The 19585-nt window shown below is 59.4% G+C and overlaps 1 protein-coding gene across 1 annotated transcript; it reads left to right on the top strand.

The window, feature by feature from the left end:
• The first annotated feature begins 3282 nt into the window (after nt 1–3282).
• Nucleotides 3283–19272, top strand: FBL (fibrillarin). Its single transcript, XM_054052604.1, has 9 exons — nt 3283–3418; nt 4075–4128; nt 6256–6396; nt 9074–9168; nt 12984–13154; nt 15104–15236; nt 15862–15974; nt 17334–17479; nt 19205–19272. The coding sequence occupies exons 1-9, from the start codon at nt 3301–3303 to the stop codon at nt 19224–19226; spliced, it is 993 nt and encodes a 330-aa protein (XP_053908579.1). The 5' UTR covers nt 3283–3300; the 3' UTR covers nt 19227–19272.
• Nucleotides 19273–19585: the final 313 nt, after the last annotated feature.

Genomic DNA, 19585 nt, shown 5'->3' with positions numbered 1-19585 from the left:
TCTTCTGGTGGAGCTCAAGGTCTTCCAGTTGGGTCAATGTCTTCTGGTTGGGGTTGAGGTCTTCTGGTTGAGCTCAAGATCTTCTGGTTGGGTTGAGGTCTTCCAGTTGGGTCGAGGTCTTCTGGTTGGGTTGAGGTCTTCTGGTTGAGCTCAAGGTCCTCCAGTTGGGTCAATGTTTTCTGGTTGAGGTCAAGTTCTTCTGGTTGGGTTGAGGTCTTCCGGGTGGGGTTGAGGTCTTCTGGTTGAGGTCGAGATCTTCTGGTGGGGTTGAGGTCTTCCGGTTGGGTTGAGGTCTTCTGGTTGAGCTCAGGATCTTCTCATTGAGGTCCCTATCTCCTCGTTGAGGTCCAGATCTCCTCATTGAGGTCCAGATCTCCTCATTGAGGTCCAGATCTTCTCGTTGAGGTCCAGATCTCCTCATTGAGGTCCAGATCTCCTCATTGAGGTCCAGATCTCCTCATTGAGGTCCAGATCTTCTCATTGAGGTCCAGATCTCCTCGTTGAGGTCCAGATCTCCTCGTTGAGGTCCAGATCTTCTCGTTGAGGTCCAGATCTTCTCGTTGAGGTCCAGATCTCCTCATTGAGGTCCAGATCTCCTCATTGAGGTCCAGATCTTCTCGTTGAGGTCCAGATCTCCTCATTGAGGTCCAGATCTCCTCATTGAGGTCCAGATCTCCTCATTGAGGTCCAGATCTTCTCATTGAGGTCCAGATCTCCTCGTTGAGGTCCAGATCTTCTCGTTGAGGTCCAGATCTTCTCATTGAGGTCCAGATCTCCTCGTTGAGGTCCAGATCTCCTCGTTGAGGTCCAGATCTTCTCATTGAGGTCCAGATCTCCTCATTGAGGTCCAGATCTCCTCGTTGAGGTCCAGATCTTCTCATTGAGGTCCAGATCTTCTCGTTGAGGTCCAGATCTTCTCGTTGGTCCTCTTCCCTTTGGTTCCTCCTCAACCCACCTTCTCCCCTGGCGGCCATTTTGCCCCTAAAGTGCCTTCTCCACCTCACGGAGAGGTGGTGGGACCCCATCGCAACGTCCTCCACCTCTTGGGACGGACACTACGCCCCCCCCCGCCATCGTCTTCCTCCGCTATGACACTCCTCACCTTCTCCACTTGATGGAACCCATGGGGACCTCCTCCCCACCGCCATCTTCTCGCCGAGGACCACCCCCGGGTGGGGTCCTTCTCCCCAACCTTCTCCACACTCGTCTTTACAATAAAGTGGTTTCTTGTAGGACCTCTGGTGGCCGTATCTAAGGGGGGGTTTGGGTCATCCCACCGCTCTGGGACCTCTCGGGGTGGTGGGGTGGGACCTCCTTGAGGGGATGGGACCTCCTCTTGGTGGGATGGGACCTCCTTGAGGGGATGGGACCTCCTCGAGGTGATGGGACCTCCTCTGGGTGGTGGGATGGGACCTTCTCGAGGTGATGGGACCTCCTTGAGGTGGTGGGATGGGACCTTCTCGAGGTGATGGGACCTCCTCGGGGTGGTGGGACCTCCTCTGGGTGGTGGGACAGGACCTTCTCGAGGTGGTGGGACCTCCTCTGGGTGGTGGGACCTCCTCGTGGTGGGATGGGACCTTCTCGAGATGATGGGACCTCCTTGTGGTGGGACGGGACCTTCTCAGGGTGATGGGATCTCCTCTGGGTGGTGGGATGGGACCTTCTCGAGGTGATGGGACCTCCTCTGGGTGGTGGGATGGGACCTTCTCAAGGTGGTGGAACAGGACCTCCTCGAGGTGGTGGGATGGGATCTTCTCGAGGTGGTGGGATGGGACCTTCTCAGGGTGATGGGACCTTCTCTGAGTGGTGGGACCTCCTCGTGGTGGGACAGGACCTTCTCAAGGTGGTGGGACCTCCTTGAGGTGGTGGGATGGGACCTCCTTGAGGTGATGGGACCTCCTCGTGGTGGGATGGGACCTTCTCGAGGTGATGGGACCTCCTCTGGGTGGTGGGATGGGACCTTCTCGAGGTGATGGGACCTCCTCGTGGTGGGATGGGACCTTCTCGAGGTGGTGGGACCTCCTCGAGGTGGTGGGATGGGACCTCCATGTGGTGATGGGACCTCCTCGTGGTGGGATGGGACCTCCTCGAGGTGGTGAGATGGGACCTTCTCGAGATGGTGGGACCTCCTCGAGGTGGTGGGATGGGACCTTCTTGAGGTGATGGGACCTCCTCGTGGTGGGATGGGACCTTCTTGAGGTAATGGGACCTCCTCGTGGTGGGATGGGACCTTCTCGAGGTGATGGGACCTCCTCGAGGTGGTGGGACGGGACCTTCTCGAGGTGATGGGACCTCCTCAAGTTGGTGGGACCTTCTCGGGGTGACGGGACCTCCTCTGGGTGGTGGGATGGGACCTTCTCGAGGTGATGGGACCTTCTCGAGATGATGGGACCTCCTCGTGGTGGTGGGATGGGACCTTCTCGAGATGGTGGGAAGGGACGGAGATGACCACGAGGTCCGTGGTGGGTTTTGGTGGCTCAGATCCGCAGTTCTGCCCTCAAATCTCCATCGGGACCCCAAAAATACCCATTTCTGTCCCCAAAATCCCCCTCGAGACCCCAAAAATGGTCATTTTGGCCCCGAAAACCCCATTTGTGACCCCAAAAATCCCCATTTCTGCCCCCAAATCCCCCTCAAAATACCAAAAATCTCCATTTCTGCCCCCAAATCCCCATTTCTGCCCCCAAAATCCCTCTCAAAATACCCAAAATCTCCATTTCTGCCCCAAAATCCCCATTTCTGCCCCCAAAATCCCTCTCAAAATACCCAAAATCTCCATTTCTGCCCCAAAATCCCCATTTCTGCCCCCAAATTCCCCTCAAAATACCCAAAATCTCCATTTCTGCCCCAAAATCTCCATTTCTGCCCCCAAATCCCCCTCAAAATACCAAAAATCTCCATTTCTGCCCCAAAATCTCCATTTCTGCCCCCAAATCCCCCTCAAAATACCCAAAATCTCCATTTCTGCCCCAAAATCCCCATTTCTGCCCCCAAATCCCCCTCAAAATACCCAAAATCTCCATTTCTGCCCCCAAATCCCCCTCAAAATACCAAAAATCTCCATTTCTGCCCCCAAAATCTCCATTTCTGCCCCCAAATCCCCCTCAAAATACCCAAAATTTCCATTTCTTCCCCAAAATCCCCATTTCTGACCCCAAATCCCCCCCAAGATACCAAAAATGCTCATTTTTGGCCCCCAAAGGCCCGGCGCTAGGACCCAGCGGAGCCCCCCCCTTCCCCCCGCCTTTCGCGGCCGCTTCCGCCCGCCGTTGGGCAGTGACTTCACCACGAGCTCTGCGCATGCGCAAACGCTGCCGGGAAGGGGGGTGTGGCCTTCTCCGGGCGCTCATTTCCGGTTCCGGTTGTTTGGGCGAAGGAGGCGCGCGAGGCCCCGCGTGGAGGGAGAGAATGAGGCCTGGTGCGAACTGGGAGTACTGGGAGGGACTGGGAAAGGCTGGAATGGACTGGGAGGGAAATAGGGGCGACTGGGAGAGACTGGGAAGGGATTGGGGGGAACTGGGAAGGGACTGGAGGCAACTGGGAGGGACTGGGAGGGGAATAGGGGAGACTGGGGAGTAACTGGGAGAGACTGGGAAGGGATTGAGGGGGACTGGGGGGCAACTGGGGGCAACTGGGAGGGCACTGGAGGGGACTGGGAGGGACTGGAGGGGACTGGGAGGGCACTGGGGGCAACTGGGGGGGACTGGGAGGGGCTGGGGGGCAACTGGGAGGGAGTGGAGGGGACTGGGAGGGCACTGGGGGCAACTGGGAGGGACTGGAGGGGACTGGGAGGGGACTGGGAGGGCACTGGGGGGCAACTGGGAGAAACTGGGAGGGGAATGGGGGAACTGGGAGAGACTGGGGATGGACTAGGGGGTAACTGGGATGGACTGGGGGCAACTGGTTGTGACTGGGAGGGACTGGATGGGGCTAAGGGGGAACTGGAATGAACTGGGAGGGACTGGGGGGCAATTGGGAGGGATGGGGAAGGAGAGTTGGGCCAAACTGGGAATACTGGGAGGCTCTAAGAGCCATTCCCAGTGCTCCCAGTAAGCCCAGTTTGCGGCTCGGCAGGGTTCAGCCCCCGGGGGGGGCGCGGCGGCCGCGGCGGCTTCCGGGGGGGACGAGGTGAGACCAGTGCTCCCAGTATGGCGGGACTGGGGCCCCCCCCAGTGCTCCCAGTATGGCGGGACTGGGACCCCCCCAGTGCTCCCAGTATGGCGGGACTGGGACCCCCCCAGTGCTCCCAGTATGGCGGGACTGGGGCCCCCCCCCAGTGCTCCCAGTATGGCGGGACTGGGACCCCCCCAGTGCTCCCAGTATGGCGGGACTGGGACCCCCCCAGTGCTCCCAGTATGGCGGGACTGGGGCCCCCCCCAGTGCTCCCAGTATGGCGGGACTGGGGCCCCCCCCAGTGCTCCCAGTATGGCGGGACTGGGACCCCCCCAGTGCTCCCAGTATGGCGGGACTGGGGCCCCCCCCCCGTGCTCCCAGTATGGCGGGACTGGGACCCCCCCAGTGCTCCCAGTATGGCGGGACTGGGACCCCCCCAGTGCTCCCAGTATGGCGGGACTGGGGCCCCCCCCAGTGCTCCCAGTATGGCGGGACTGGGGCCCCCCCAGTGCTCCCAGTATGGCGGGACTGGGACCCCCCCAGTGCTCCCAGTATGGCGGGACTGGGACCCCCCCAGTGCTCCCAGTATGGCGGGACTGGGACCCCCCAGTGCTCCCAGTATGGCGGGACTGGGACCCCCCAGTGCTCCCAGTATGGCGGGACTGGGGCCCCCCCCAGTGCTCCCAGTATGGCGGGACTGGGACCCCCCCAGTGCTCCCAGTATGGCGGGACTGGGACCCCCCCAGTGCTCCCAGTCCCATCCCAGTCTCTCCCAGCCCTTCCCAGTCCCCTCCCAGTGCCCCCATAGCCCATTCCCAGTGCTCCCAGTCCCCTCCCAGTGCTCCCAGTCCCCCCATTTCCCATTCCCAGCACTCCCAGTCCCCTCCCAGCACTCCCAGTCCCCCCATTTCCCATTCCCAGTGCTCCCAGTCCCCCCGTTTCCCATTCCCAGTGCTCCCAGTCCCCCCATTTCCCATTCCCAGTGCTCCCAGTCCCCCCGTTTCCCATTCCCAGCGCTCCCAGTCCCCTCCCAGTGCTCCCAGTCCCCCCATTTCCCATTCCCAGTCCCCCCGTTTCCCATTCCCAGTGCTCCCAGTCCCCCCGTTTCCCATTCCCAGTGCTCCCAGTCCCCCCATTTCCCATTCCCAGTGCTCCCAGTCCCCTCCCAGCGCTCCCAGTCCCCCCGTTTCCCATTCCCAGTGCTCCCAGTCCCCCCGTTTCCCGCTCCCAGTCCCCCCTTTTCTCATTCCCAGTGCTCCCAGTCCCCTCCCAGCACTCCCAGTCCCCCCATTTCCCATTCCCAGTGCTCCCAGTCCCCCCGTTTCCCATTCCCAGTGCTCCCAGTCCCCCCGTTTCCCATTCCCAGTGCTCCCAGTCCCCCCATTTCCCATTCCCAGTGCTCCCAGTCCCCCCGTTTCCCATTCCCAGCGCTCCCAGTCCCCTCCCAGTGCTCCCAGTCCCCCCATTTCCCATTCCCAGTCCCCCCGTTTCCCATTCCCAGTGCTCCCAGTCCCCCCGTTTCCCATTCCCAGTGCTCCCAGTCCCCCCGTTTCCCATTCCCAGCGCTCCCAGTCCCCCCGTTTCCCATTCCCAGCGCTCCCAGTCCCCCCGTTTCCCATTCCCAGTGCTCCCAGTCCCCCCATTTCCCATTCCCAGTGCTCCCAGTCCCCTCCCAGCGCTCCCAGTCCCCCCGTTTCCCATTCCCAGTGCTCCCAGTCCCCCCGTTTCCCGCTCCCAGTCCCCCCTTTTCTCATTCCCAGTGCTCCCAGTCCCCTCCCAGTCCCCCCATTTCCCATTCCCAGTGCTCGCAGTCCCCCCATTTCCCATTCCCAGTGCTCCCAGTCCCCCCGTTTCCCATTCCCAGTGCTCCCAGTCCCCCCGTTTCCCATTCCCAGTGCTCCCAGTCCCCTCCCAGTCCCCCCTTTTCCCATTCCCAGTGCTCCCAGTCCCCTCCCAGTGCTCCCAGTCCCCCCGTTTCCCATTCCCAGTGCTCCCAGTCCCCCCATTTCCCATTCCCAGCGCTCCCAGTCCCCCCGTTTCCCATTCCCAGTGCTCCCAGTCCCCCCGTTTCCCATTCCCAGTGCTCCCAGTCCCCCCATTTCCCATTCCCAGTGCTCCCAGTTCACCCAGTCTCCCCCGCAGGCGGCACCCCGGGCCGGGGGGGACCCCGGGGGGGTCCCGGGGGCTCTCGTGGCCGCGGTGGCTCCGGACGCGGCGGTCGCGGCGGTCGCGGCGGCTTCCGGGGAGGGCGGAAAGTCACCGTAGAGCCGCACCGCCACGAAGGTGGGGGCCTATAGGGGTCTATAGGGGTCTGGGGGGGCCCTATGGGGTCTATAGGGGTCTGGGGGGGCCCTATGGGGTCTATAGGGGTCTCTATAGGGGTCTGGGGGGGCACTATGGGGTCTATAGGGGTCTATAGGGGTCTGGGGGGGCCCTATGGGGTCTATAGGGGTCTCTATAGGGGTCTGGGGGGGCCCTATGGGGTCTATAGGGGTCTCTATAGGGGTCTGGGGGGCACTATGGGGTCTATGGGGGTCTCTATAGGGGTCTGAGGGGGCGCTATGGGGTCTATGGGGGTCTCTATAGGGGTCTGGGGGGCGCTATGGGGTCTATGGGGGTCTCTATGGGGTCTATAGGGGTCTCTATAGGGGTCTGGGGGGGCGCTATGGGGCCTACAGGGGTCTCTATAGGGGTTTGGGGGGTGCTATGGGGCCTATGGGGGTCTCTATGGGGGTTTGGGGGGCGCTATGGGGCCTATGGGGGTCTCTATAGGGGTCTGGGGGTCTCTATGGGGTCTAATGGGGTCCTTATGGGTGTCTATAGGGGTCTGGGGGGGCGCTATGGGGTCTATAGGGGTCTCTATAGGGGTTTGGGGGCGCTATGGGGCCTATGGGGGTCTCTATAGGGGTCTGGGGGGTCTCTATGGGGTCTAATGGGGTCCTTATGGGTGTCTATAGGGGTCTGGGGGGGCGCTATGGGGTCTATAGGGGTCTCTATAGGGGTTTGGGGGCGCTATGGGGCCTATAGGGTTCTCTATAGGGGTCGGCGGGGGCGCTGTGGGGTCTATAGGGGTCTCTATGGGTCTCTATAGGGGTCTGGGGGGCGCTATGGGGTCTATAGGGATCTATAGGGGTCTCTATAGGGGTCTGGGGGGGCGCTATGGGGTCTATGGGGGTCTCTATAGGGGTCTGGGGGGGCCCTATGGGGTCTATAGGGGTCTGGGGGGGCACTATGGGGTCTATAGGGGTCTCTATAGGGGTCTGGGGGGGCGCTATGGGGTCTATAGGGGTCTGGGGGGGCACTATGGGGTCCCTATGGCATCTATGGGTCACTGTGGGTCCCTATGGGGCTCTGTGGGTCCCATATGGAATCTATGGGCTCTGTGGGTCCCTGTGGGGCTCTATGGGGCACTGTGGGTCCCTATGGGCTCTGTGGGTCTCTATGGGGCGCTGTGGGTCCCTATGGAATCTATGGGTCCCTATGGGGCGCTGTGGGTCTCTATGGGCGCTATGGGGCGCTGTGGGTCCCTATGGGATCTGTGGGGCGCTGTGGGTCCCTATGGGATCTGTGGGGCGCTGTGGGTCCCTATGGGCTCTGTGGGGCGCTGTGGGTCCCTATGGGCTCTGTGGGGCGCTGTGGGTCCCTATGGGATCTGTGGGGCGCTGTGGGTCCCTATGGGCTCTGTGGGTCTCTGTGGGTCCCTATGGGGCGCTGTGGGTCCCTATGGGCTCTGTGGGTCCCTATGGAATCCATGGGGCGCTATGGGGCGCTGTGGGCCCCTATGGAATCCGTGGGGCGCTGTGGGTCCCTATGGGCTCTATGGGTCTCTGTGGGTCCCTATGGGGCGCTGTGGGTCCCTATGGAATCTATGGGTCCCTATGGGGCGCTGTGGGTCCCTATGGGCGCTATGGGGCGCTGTGGGTCCCTATGGGCTCTATGGGTCACTGTGAGTCCCTATGGGGCTCTGTGGGTCCCATATGGAATCTATGGGCTCTGTGGGTCCCTGTGGGGCTCTATGGGTCCCTATGGGGCACTGTGGGTCCCTATGGGCTCTATGGGTCTCTGTGGGTCCCTATGGGGCGCTGTGGGTCCCTATGGAATCTATGGGTCCCTATGGGGCGCTGTGGGTCTCTATGGGCGCTATGGGGTGCTGTGGGTCCCTCTGGGCTCTATGGGGCGCTGTGGGTCTCTATGGGCTCTATGGGGCGCTGTGGGTCCCTATGGTCCCTATGGGGCGCTGTGGGTCCCTATGGAATCTATGGGTCCCTATGGGGCACTGTGGGTCCCTATGGGCTCTATGGGTCCCTATGGGGCGCTGTGGGCCCCTATGGAATCCGTGGGGCGCTGTGGGTCCCTATGGGCTCTATGGGTCTCTGTGGGTCCCTATGGGGCGCTGTGGGTCCCTATGGAATCTATGGGTCCCTATGGGGCACTGTGGGTCCCTATGGGCTCTATGGGGCTCTGTGGGTCTCTATGGGCGCTATGGGGCGCTGTGGGCCTCTATGGGCTCTATGGGTCCCTATGGGGCACTGTGGGTCCCTCTGGGCTCTATGGGGCGCTGTGGGTCTCTATGGGCTCTATGGGGCGCTGTGGGTCTCTATGGGCGCTATGGGTCCCTATGGGGCGCTGTGGGTCCCTATGGGATCTGTGGGGCGCTGTGGGTCCCTATTGGATCTATGGGGCACTGTGGGTCCGTATGGGTCCCTATGGGGCGCTGTGGGTCCCTATGGGTTCTATGGGTCCCTATGGAATCTATGGGGCGCTGTGGGTCCCTATGGGGCACTGTGGGTCCCTATGGGGCACTGTGGGTCCCTATGGGATCTGTGGGGCGCTGTGGGTCCCTATGGGCTCTATGGGTCCCTATGGGCTCTGTGGGTCCCTATGGGCTCTATGGGGCGCTGTGGGTCCCTATGGGGCGCTGTGGGTCCCTATGGAATCCGTGGGGCGCTGTGGGGCGCAGGAGTGTTCATCTGTCGGGGGAAGGAGGACGCATTGGTGACGCGAAACCTGGTGCCGGGGGAGTCGGTGTATGGCGAGAAACGCATCAGCGTGGAGGTACTGGGACGGACTGGGACGGACTGGGAGGGGATTGGAGGGGACTGGGAGGGACTGGGAGGGGACTGGGAGGAACTGGGAAGGGATTCAGGGGGACTGGGAGGGACTGGAAGGGGATTGGAGGGGACTGGGAGGGACTGGGAAGGGATTCAGGGGGACTGGGAGGGGACTGGAACTCACTGGGGAGGACTGGGAAGGGATTCAGGGGGATTGGGAGAGACTGGGAAGGGTTTCAGGGGAACTGGGAGGGACTGGGAAGGGATTCAGGGGGACTGGGAGGGAACTGGAACTCACTGGGAGGGACTGGGAAGAGATTCAGGGGGACTGGGAGGCGATTGGAGGGGACTGGGAGTTACTGGGAGGGACTGGGAAGGGATTCAGGGGGACTGGGAGGGACTGGGAAGGGATTGAGGGGAACTGGGAGGTGCTGGGAGGGAGTTGGGAGCAACTGGGAGGGACTGGGAAGGGATTCAAGGGAAACTGGGAGGTACTGGGAGAGACTGGGAAGGGATTCAGGGGGACTGGGAGGGAGTTGGGAGCAACTGGGAGGGGACTGGGAGAGACTGGGAAGGGATTCAGGGGAACTGGGAGCAACTGGAGGGACTGGGAAGCGATTCAGGGGAACTGGGAGGCACTGGGAGGGAGTTGGAAGGTACTGGGAGAGACTGGGAAGGCATTCAGGGGAACTGGGAAGGAGTTGGGAGCAACTGGGAGGCACTGGGAGGGGATTGGGAGCAACTGGGAGGCACTGGGAGGGACTGGGAAGGGATTGAGGGCAACTGGGAGGCACTGGGAGGGGATTGGGAGCAACTGGGAGACATGGAGAACACCAGGACCTTCCCAGTTCCATACTGGGAGCACTGGGAGTGGTGTAGACGTCCATGATGGTGACTCCAAGCTTGAAGGCCCCACCAGAACCTTCTCCAGTTCCATACTGGGAGCACTGGGAGGCACTGGGAGGGGTGTAGATGTCCATGATGGTGACTCCAGGCTTGAAGGCCCCACCAGAACCTTCTCCAGTTCCATACTGGGAGCACTGGGAGTGGTGTAGACATCCACGATGGTGACTCCAAGCTTGAAGGCCCCACCAGAACCTTCTCCAGTTCCATACTGGGAGCACTGGGAGTGGTGTAGACATCCATGATGGTGACTCCAAGCTTGAAGGCCCCATCAGAACCTTCTCCAGTTCCATACTGGGAGGCACTGGGAGGGGTGTAGACGTCCATGATGGTGACTCCAAGCTTGAAGGCCCCACCAGAACCTTCTCCAGTTCCATACTGGGAGCACTGGGAGGCACTGGGAGGGGTGTAGACGTCCATGATGGTGACTCCAAGCTTGAAGGCACCACCAGAACCTTCTCCAGTTCCATACTGGGAGCACTGGGAGTGGTGTAGACGTCCATAATGGTGACTCCAAGCTTGAAGGCCCCACCAGAACCTTCTCCAGTTCCATACTGGGAGCACTGGGAGTGGTGTAGACATCCACGATGGTGACTCCAAGCTTGAAGGCACCACCAGAACCTTCTCCAGTTCCATACTGGGAGCACTGGGAGTGGTGTAGATGTCCACGATGGTGACTCCAAGCTTGAAGGCACCACCAGAACCTTCTCCAGTTCCATACTGGGAGCACTGGGAGTGGTGTAGACGTCCATGATGGTGACTCCAAGCTTGAAGGCACCACCAGAACCTTCTCCAGTTCCATACTGGGAGCACTGGGAGGCACTGGGAGGGGTGTAGATGTCCATGATGGTGACTCCAAGCTTGAAGGCACCATCAGAACCTTCTCCAGTTCCATACTGGGAGCACTGGGAGGCACTGGGAGTGGTGTAGACGTCCATGATGGTGACTCCAAGCTTGAAGGCCCCACCAGAACCTTCTCCAGTTCCATACTGGGAGCACTGGGAGTGGTGTAGACATCCACGATGATGACTCCAAGCTTGAAGGCCCCACCAGAACCTTCTCCAGTTCCATACTGGGAGCACTGGGAGTTGTGTAGACGTCCATGATGGTGACTCCAAGCTTGAAGGCCCCATCAGAACCTTCTCCAGTTCCATACTGGGAGCACTGGGAGTGGTGTAGACGTCCACGATGGTGACTCCAAGCTTGAAGGCCCCACCAGAACCTTCTCCAGTTCCATACTGGGAGCACTGGGAGTTGTGTAGACGTCCATGATGGTGACTCCAAGCTTGAAGGCCCCACCAGAACCTTCTCCAGTTCCATACTGGGAGCACTGGGAGTGGTGTAGACGTCCACGATGGTGACTCCAAGCTTGAAGGCCCCACCAGAACCTTCTCCAGTTCCATACTGGGAGCACTGGGAGGCACTGGGAGGGGTGTAGACATCCATGATGGTGACTCCAAGCTTGAAGGCCCCACCAGAACCTTCTCCAGTTCCATACTGGGAGCACTGGGAGTGGTGTAGACGTCCACGATGATGACTCCAAGCTTGAAGGCCCCACCAGAACCTTCTCCAGTTCCATACTGGAAGCACTGGGAGATACTGGGAGGGGTGTAGACGTCCACGATGGTGACTCCGAGCTTGAAGGCACCACCAGAACCTTCTCCAGTTCCATACTGGGAGCACTGGGAGTGGTGTAGACGTCCATGATGGTGACTCCAAGCTTGAAGGCCCCACCAGAACCTTCTCCAGTTCCATACTGGGAGCACTGGGAGGGGTGTAGACGTCCACGATGGTGACTCCAAGCTTGAAGGCCCCACCAGAACCCTCTCCAGTTCCATACTGGGAGCACTGGGAGTGGTGTAGACATCCATGATGGTGACTCCAAGCTTGAAGGCCCCACCAGAACCTTCTCCAGTTCCATACTGGGAGCACTGGGAGGCACTGGGAGTGGTGTAGATGTCCATGATGATGACTCCAAGCTTGAAGGCCCCACCAGAACCTTCTCCAGTTCCATACTGGGAGCACTGGGAGGCACTGGGAGGGGTTTAGGTGTCCATGATGGTGACTCCAAGCTTGAAGGCCCCACCAGAACCTTCTCCAGTTCCATACTGGGAGCACTGGGAGTGGTGTAGATGTCCATGATGGTGACTCCAAGCTTGAAGGCACCACCAGAACCTTCTCCAGTTCCATACTGGGAGCACTGGGAGGCACTGGGAGGGGTTTAGGTGTCCATGATGGTGACTCCAAGCTTGAAGGCCCCACCAGAACCTTCTCCAGTTCTATACTGGGAGCACTGGGAGTGGTGTAGATGTCCATGATGGTGACTCCAAGCTTGAAGGCCCCACCAGAACCTTCTCCAGTTCCATACTGGGAGCACTGGGAGGCACTGGGAGTGGTGTAGATGTCCATGATGATGACTCCAAGCTTGAAGGCCCCACCAGAACCTTCTCCAGTTCCATACTGGGAGCACTGGGAGGGGTGTAGACGTCCATGACGGTGACTCCAAGCTTGAAGGCCCCACCAGAACCTTCTCCAGTTCCATACTGGGAGCACTGGGAGGCACTGGGAGGGGTTTAGGTGTCCATGATGGTGACTCCAAGCTTGAAGGCCCCACCAGAACCTTCTCCAGTTCCATACTGGGAGCACTGGGAGGGGTGTAGACGTCCATGACGGTGACTCCAAGCTTGAAGGCCCCACCAGAACCTTCTCCAGTTCCATACTGGGAGCACTGGGAGGGGTGTAGACGTCCATGATGGTGACTCCAAGCTTGAAGGCACCATCAGAACCTTCTCCAGTTCCATACTGGGAGCACTGGGAGATACTGGGAGGTGGTCCTGGTGGCCTCAAGGGGCCGAGGTGTCCATGGGAGGTCCAACCTGGTGGGATGACCTCTTCTTTGGTGTCTTCTCGGCTCAGGACGGTGACACCAAAGTGGAGTATCGCGCTTGGAACCCCTTTCGGTCCAAGTTGGCCGCCGCCATCTTGGGAGGCATCGATCAAATCCATATCCGTCCCGGAGCGAAGGTCCTCTATTTGGGCGCCGCTTCGGGGACAACCGTGTCCCACGTCTCCGATATCGTCGGTCCGGTAAGGTCACCATCGTGGTGGGAACACCGGGATGGAGTTTAGAAGCTCTCGGAATGTTCTGGAGGTGGTTGGGCAGCAGGGATTGGCTTCAGGGGTGGTGGTTCCATGGACCTGGAGATGTTCTCCACCTGGAGGACACCAAGAAGGTCTCCATGGGTGGAGATTCAATGGTCTTGGAGATGTTCTTCACGTTCCTGGAGGTGTTCTTCACCTGGAGAACACCCAGAAGGTCTCCATGGGTGGTGATTCAATGGTCTTGAAGATGTTCTCCATGTTCCTGGAGGTGTTCTCCACCTGGAGAACACCCGGAAGGTCTCCATGGGTGGTGATTCAGTGGTCTTGGAGATGTTCTTCACGTTCCTGGAGGTGTTTTCCACCTGGAGAACATCAAGAAGGTCTCCATGGGTGGTGATTCAATGGTCTTGAAGATGTTCTCCATGTTCTTGGAGGTGTTCTCCACCTGGAGAACACTCAGAAGGTCTCCATGAGTGGTGGTTCCACGTTCCTGGAGATGTTCTCCACGTTCCTGGAGATGTTCTCCACCTGGAGGACACTCAGAAGGTCTCCATGGGTGGTGATTCAGTGGTCTTGGAGATGTTCTTCACGTTCCTGGAGATGTTCTCCACCTGGAGGACACCCGGAAGGTCTCCATGGGTGGTGATTCAATGGTCTTGAAGATGTTCTCCATGTTCTTGGAGGTGTTCTCCACCTGGAGGACACTCAGAAGGTCTCCATGGGTGGTGGTTCCACGTTCTTGGAGATGTTCTTCACATTCCTGGAGATGTTCTCCACTTGGAGGACACCCAGAAGGTCTCCATGGGTGGTGGTTCAATGGTCTTGGAGATGTTCTCCATGTTCCTGGAGGTGTTCTCCACCTGGAGGACACCCAGAAGGTCTCCATGGGTGGTGATTCAGTGGTCTTGGAGATGTTTTTCACGTTCCTGGAGATGTTCTCCACCTGAGGAACACTTAGAAGGTCTCCATGGGTGGAGATTCAATGGTCTTGGAGATGTTCTTCACGTTCCTGGAGATGTTCTCCACTTGGAGGACACCCAGAAGGTCTCCATGGGTGGTGGTTCAATGGTCTTGAAGATGTTCTCCATGTTCCTGGAGGTGTTCTCCACCTGGAGGACACTCAGAAGGTCTCCATGGGTGATGGTTCTATGTTCTTGGAGATGTTCTCCACCTGGAGAACACTCAGAAGGTCTCCATGGGTGGTGGTTCCACATTCCTGGAGATGTTCTTCACGTTCTTGGAGGTGTTCTCCACCTGGAGAACACTTAGAAGGTCTCCATGGGTGGTGATTCAATGGTCTTGGAGATGTTCTTCACGTTCCTGGAGGTGTTCTCCACCTGGAGAACGCCCAGAAGGTCTCCATGGGTGGTGCTTCCACGTTCCTGGAGATGTTCTTCACGTTCCTGGAGATGTTCTCCACCTGAGGAACACTCAGAAGGTCTCCATGGGTGGTGATTCAATGGTCTTGAAGATGTTCTCCATGTTCTTGGAGGTGTTCTCCACCTGGAGGACACTCAGAAGGTCTCCATGGGTGGTGGTTCAATGGTCTTGGAGATGTTCTTCACGTTCCTGGAGGTGTTCTCCACCTGAGGAACACTCAGAAGGTCCCCATGGGTGGTGATTCAGTGGTCTTGGAGATGTTCTTCACGTTCCTGGAGATGTTCTCCACCTGGAGGACACCCAGAAGGTCTCTATGGGTGGTGGTTCCGTGTTCCTGGAGATGTTCTCCACCTGGAGGACACCAAGAAGGTCTCCATGGGTGGTGGTTCCACGTTCCTGGAGATGTTCTTCACGTTCCTGGAGGTGTTCTCCACCTGGAGGACACCCAGAAGGTCTCCATGGGTGGTGGTTCCACGTTCCTGGAGATGTTCTCCACCTGAAGGACACCAAGAAGGTCCCTCTTGAGATGTCACCTCTCCATCCTTTGTCCTCAGGAGGGTTTGGTTTACGCCGTTGAGTTCTCCCACCGCTCCGGACGGGACCTCATCAACGTGGCCAAGAAGAGGACCAACGTCATTCCGGTCATCGAAGACGCTCGTCACCCTCACAAGTACCGCATGTTGATCGGTGAGTCAGGAGAAGACCTTGGGAGCTCCAGAAGCTTCTGGAGAAGGTTCTGGTGGCCTTCAAGGTGCTTTGGAGGTCCTGGAGAAGGTCTGGAGGTTCTTGAGGGCATCTGGGAGGGGGTTTTGAGGTGGTTTTGGGGCTTCTGGTGGATCTTAAGGTGGTTTGAAGGTCTTAAGAAGGTTCTGGAGAAGGTTGTGGTGGCCCTTAAGGTGCTTTGGTGGTCCTCAAGAAGGTCTGGAGGCTCTTGAGGGCATCTGGGAGGGGTTTTTGAGGTGGTTTTGGGGCTTCTGGTGGTTCCTGAGGTGGATCTGGAGGTGCTTTTGGGTTCCTGAGGTGGATCTGGAGGTGCTTTTGAGTTCCTGAGGTGGATCTGGAGGTGCTTTTGGGTTCCTGAGGTGGATCTGGAGGTGCTTTTGGGGTTCCTGAGGTGGATCTGGAGGTGCTTTTGGGTTCCTGAGGTGGATCTGGAGGTGCTTTTGGGTTCCTGAGGTGGATCTGGAGGTGCTTTTGGGGTCCTGAGGTGGATCTGGAGGTGCTTTTGGGGTCCTGAGGTGGATCTGGAGGTGCTTTTGGGTTCCCGGTGGTTCCTGAGGTGGATCTGGAGGTGCTTTTGGGGTCCCTCCAGGGATGGTGGACGTCATCTTTGCGGATGTGGCTCAGCCGGATCAGACGCGGATTGTGGCCCTCAACGCTCACAGTTTCCTACGCAACGGTGGCCATTTTGTCATCTCCATTAAGGTCACCCTCCCAGTACATCCCAGTTGCCTCCCAGTTGCCTCCCAGTTCACCTCCAGCTCTTTCCCAGTGCCTCCCAGTTCCGTCCCAGTGGTCTCCCAGAAGGTCCTCGTGGTCAATCAATAGCTCGTGGCCTCCCAGTGCCCTCCCAGTCCATCCCAGTGCCCTCCCAGTCCATCCCAGTGCCCTCCCAGTCCATCCCAGTGCCCTCCCAGTCCATCCCAGTGCCCTCCCAGTACATCCCAGTGCCCTCCCAGTCCCTCCCAGTTCCCTCCCAGTACCCCCCAGTCCCCTCCCAGTCCCATAGTACTCTATGATACTGTTCTCCAGTCCCATTGTACTCTATCTTAGAGCTCTCCAGTCCATCCCAGTACATCCCAGTTGCCTCCCAGTTCCCCCCAGTTGCTTCCCAGTCCCTCCCAGTCTCTCTCAATCCTCTCCCAGTTCCCTCCCAGTGCCTCCCAGTCCTCTCCCAGTCCCATAGTACTCTATGGTACTGTTCTCCAGTCCCATTGTACTCTATCATAGGGCTCTCCAGTCCCTCCCAGTACATCCCAGTTGCCTCCCAGTCCCTCCCAGTACATCCCAGTTGCCTCCCAGTCCCCCTCAGTGCCTCCCAGTGCATTCCAGTCCCCCCCAGTTGCCTCCCAGTCCATCCCAGTCTCCCTCAATCCTCTCCCAGTCCCATTGTCCTCTATCCCAGTCCCCTCCCAGTCCCCTCCCAGCCTCTCCCAGTCCCCTCCCAGCCTCTCCCAGTCCCCTCCCAGTGCTCCCAGTCCATCCCAGTTTCCCGCAGGCCAACTGTATTGACTCGACGGTGCTGGCCGAGGCCGTGTTCCCTCCCAGTTCCCTCCCAGTCCCTCCCAGTCCCCTCCCAGTCCCATAGTACTCTATGGTACTGTTCTCCAGTCCCATTGTACTCAATATTAGGGCTCTCCAGTCTTTCCCAGTACATCCCAGTTGCTTCCCAGTACATCCCAGTTGCCTCCCAGTGCCTCCCAGTCCATCCCAGTCTCCCTCAATCCTCTCCCAGTGCCTCCCAGTCCTCTCCCAGTCCCATAGTACTCTATAGTACTGTTCTCCAGCCCCATTGTACTCTATATTAGAGCTCTCCAGTCCCTCCCAGTACATCCCAGTTGCCTCCCAGTGCCTCCCAGTCCATCCCAGTCCCCCCCAGTGCCTCCCAGTCCATCCCAGTCCCCCCCGGTTGCCTCCTAGTGCCTCCCAGTCCCTCCCAGTCTCCCTCAATCCTCTCCCAGTCCCCTCCCAGTGCCTCCCAGTCCCATTGTCCTCTATCCCAGCCACTTCCCAGCCTCTCCCAGTCCCCTCCCAGTGCTCCCAGTCCATCCCAGTTTCCCGCAGGCCAACTGTATCGACTCGACGGCGCCGGCCGAGGCCGTGTTCGCCGGTGAGGTTCGCAAGATGGCCGGAGAGCGCCTGCGGCCGCAGGAGCAGCTCACGCTGGAGCCCTACGAGAGGGACCACGCCGTCGTCGTCGGCGTCTACCGGTCAGACTGGGAGGCACTGGGAAGGGACTGGGAGGCACTGGGAAGGGATTGAGAGGGACCGGGAGGGGCTGGAAGGGCGGTGGAAAGGGATTAGGGGGGGACTGGGAGGGACTGGGAGTGGCTAAGATGGACTGGGAGGGACTGGGAGGAACCTGGAGGGGCACTGGGAAGGGATTTGGGGGCACTGGGAGGGACTGGGAGTGGCTAAGATGGACTGGGAAGGGGACTGGGGGTACTGGGAGGGACTGGGAGGGGATTGGGAAGGACTGGGAGGGACTGGGAGTGGCTAAGATGGACTGGGAGGGTCCTGGGGGGGCACTGGGAGGGACTGGGAAGGGATTGGGGGGGTACTGGGAGGGACTGGGAGTGGCTAAGATGGACTGGGAGGGACTGGGAAGGGATTGGGGGGGTACTGGGAGGGACTGGGAAGGGATTAGGGGGGGACTGGGAGGGACTGGGAGTGGCTAAGATGGACTGGGAGGGTCCTGGGGGGGCACTGGGACGGACTGGGAAGGGATTGGGGGGTAATGGGAGGGACTGGGAGTGGTTAAGATATACTGGGAGGGACTGGGAAGGGACTGGGGGGGTACTGGGAGGGTACTGGGAGGGGATGGGGAAGGACTGGGAGGGACTGGGAGTGGCTAAGATGGACTGGGTGGGTCCTGGGGGGGCACTGGGAGGGACTGGGAAGGGATTGGGGGGGTACTGGGAGTGGCTAAGATGGACTGGGAGGCACTGGGAGGGGATGGGGAAGGACTGGGAGGAACCTGAAGGGGCACTGGGAAGGGATTGGGGGGCACTGGGAGGCACTGGGAGGGGATGGGGAAGGACTGGGCGGGGCTAAGATGGACTGGGAGGGTCCTGGGGGGGCACTGGGAGGGACTGGGAAGGGATTGGGGGGGTACTGGGAGGGACTGGGAGTGGCTAAGAGGGACTGGGAAGGGATTGGGAGGCACTGGGAGGGACTGGGAGGCGACTGAGAAGGGATTGGGGGGGACTGGGAGGGGATGGGGGGTACTGGGAGGGACTGGGAGTGGCTAAGATGGACTGGGAGGGGACTGGGGGGCACTGGGAAGGGATTGGGGGGGTACTGGGAGGGACTGGGAGTGGCTAAGATGGACTTGGGTGGGACTGGGAGGCACTGGGAGGGACTGGGAAGGGATTGGGGGGGTACTGGGAGGGACTGGGAGTGGCTAAAATGGACTGGGAGGGGATTGGGAAGGACTGGGAGGGACTGGGAGTGGCTAAGATGGACTGGGAGGGGACTGGGAGGCACTGGGAAGGGATTGGGGGGGCACTGGGAGGGGCTGGGGAGGACTGGGAGGAGAGAGGGAGGCGCTGGGAAGGGATCCCGGGTAACTGGGAGGGACTGGGAGGGGATCCTGGGTAACTGGGAGGGACTGGGGGGCACTGGGAGGGACTGGGGGGCACTGGGAGGGACTGGGGGGCACTGGGAGGGGGCTAAGATGGACTGGGAATGGGATAGCAGGGACTGGGATATACTGGGAGGGGACTGGGGTGAACTGGGAGGGACTGGGCTATACTGGGAGGGGGACTGGGAGGGACTGGGCTATACTGGGAGGGGACTGGGAGGGACTGGGCTATACTGGGAGGGACTGGGCTGAACTGGGGGGAGCAGTGGGTGGGAACTGGGCTGAACTGGTTTATACTGGGAGCACTGGAGGGGGGGGCGGTCATGTGACCTTCCTCCTCCTCCTCCCACAGAGCCCCTCCCAAGCAGAAGTGACCGCCCCCCCTTCTTAATTAAAACGTTATTAATTAACCACTTGCTGCTTAATTAATCGCCTCCTTAATGAATTAATGGGTAATTAATGGGTTAATTGATTATTAGGCCTCGATTATGTTGGTAATTAATTAATAGGGTGATTAATGTGGGAATTAATGGGTGGTAATTAATAGTGGGGGGTGTAATTAAGCCCATTAATTAAGTAATTAATTGATTTTGGGGGTAATTAATGCCAGGGGAAGGTAATTAATGAGTGTTGTGGGGCTAATTAATTCTGGGGGAGGGGCTAATTAAGCCCTGGGGGTCTAATTAACCCCTGGAGGGAGCTAATTAACCCATGGAGGGAGCTAATTAACCCC

Source organism: Cuculus canorus, chromosome 35, assembly GCF_017976375.1.
Source record: "Cuculus canorus isolate bCucCan1 chromosome 35, bCucCan1.pri, whole genome shotgun sequence".
Lineage (NCBI taxonomy): Eukaryota > Metazoa > Chordata > Aves > Cuculiformes > Cuculidae > Cuculus > Cuculus canorus.
This window is presented reverse-complemented; position numbering and strand designations above follow the sequence as displayed.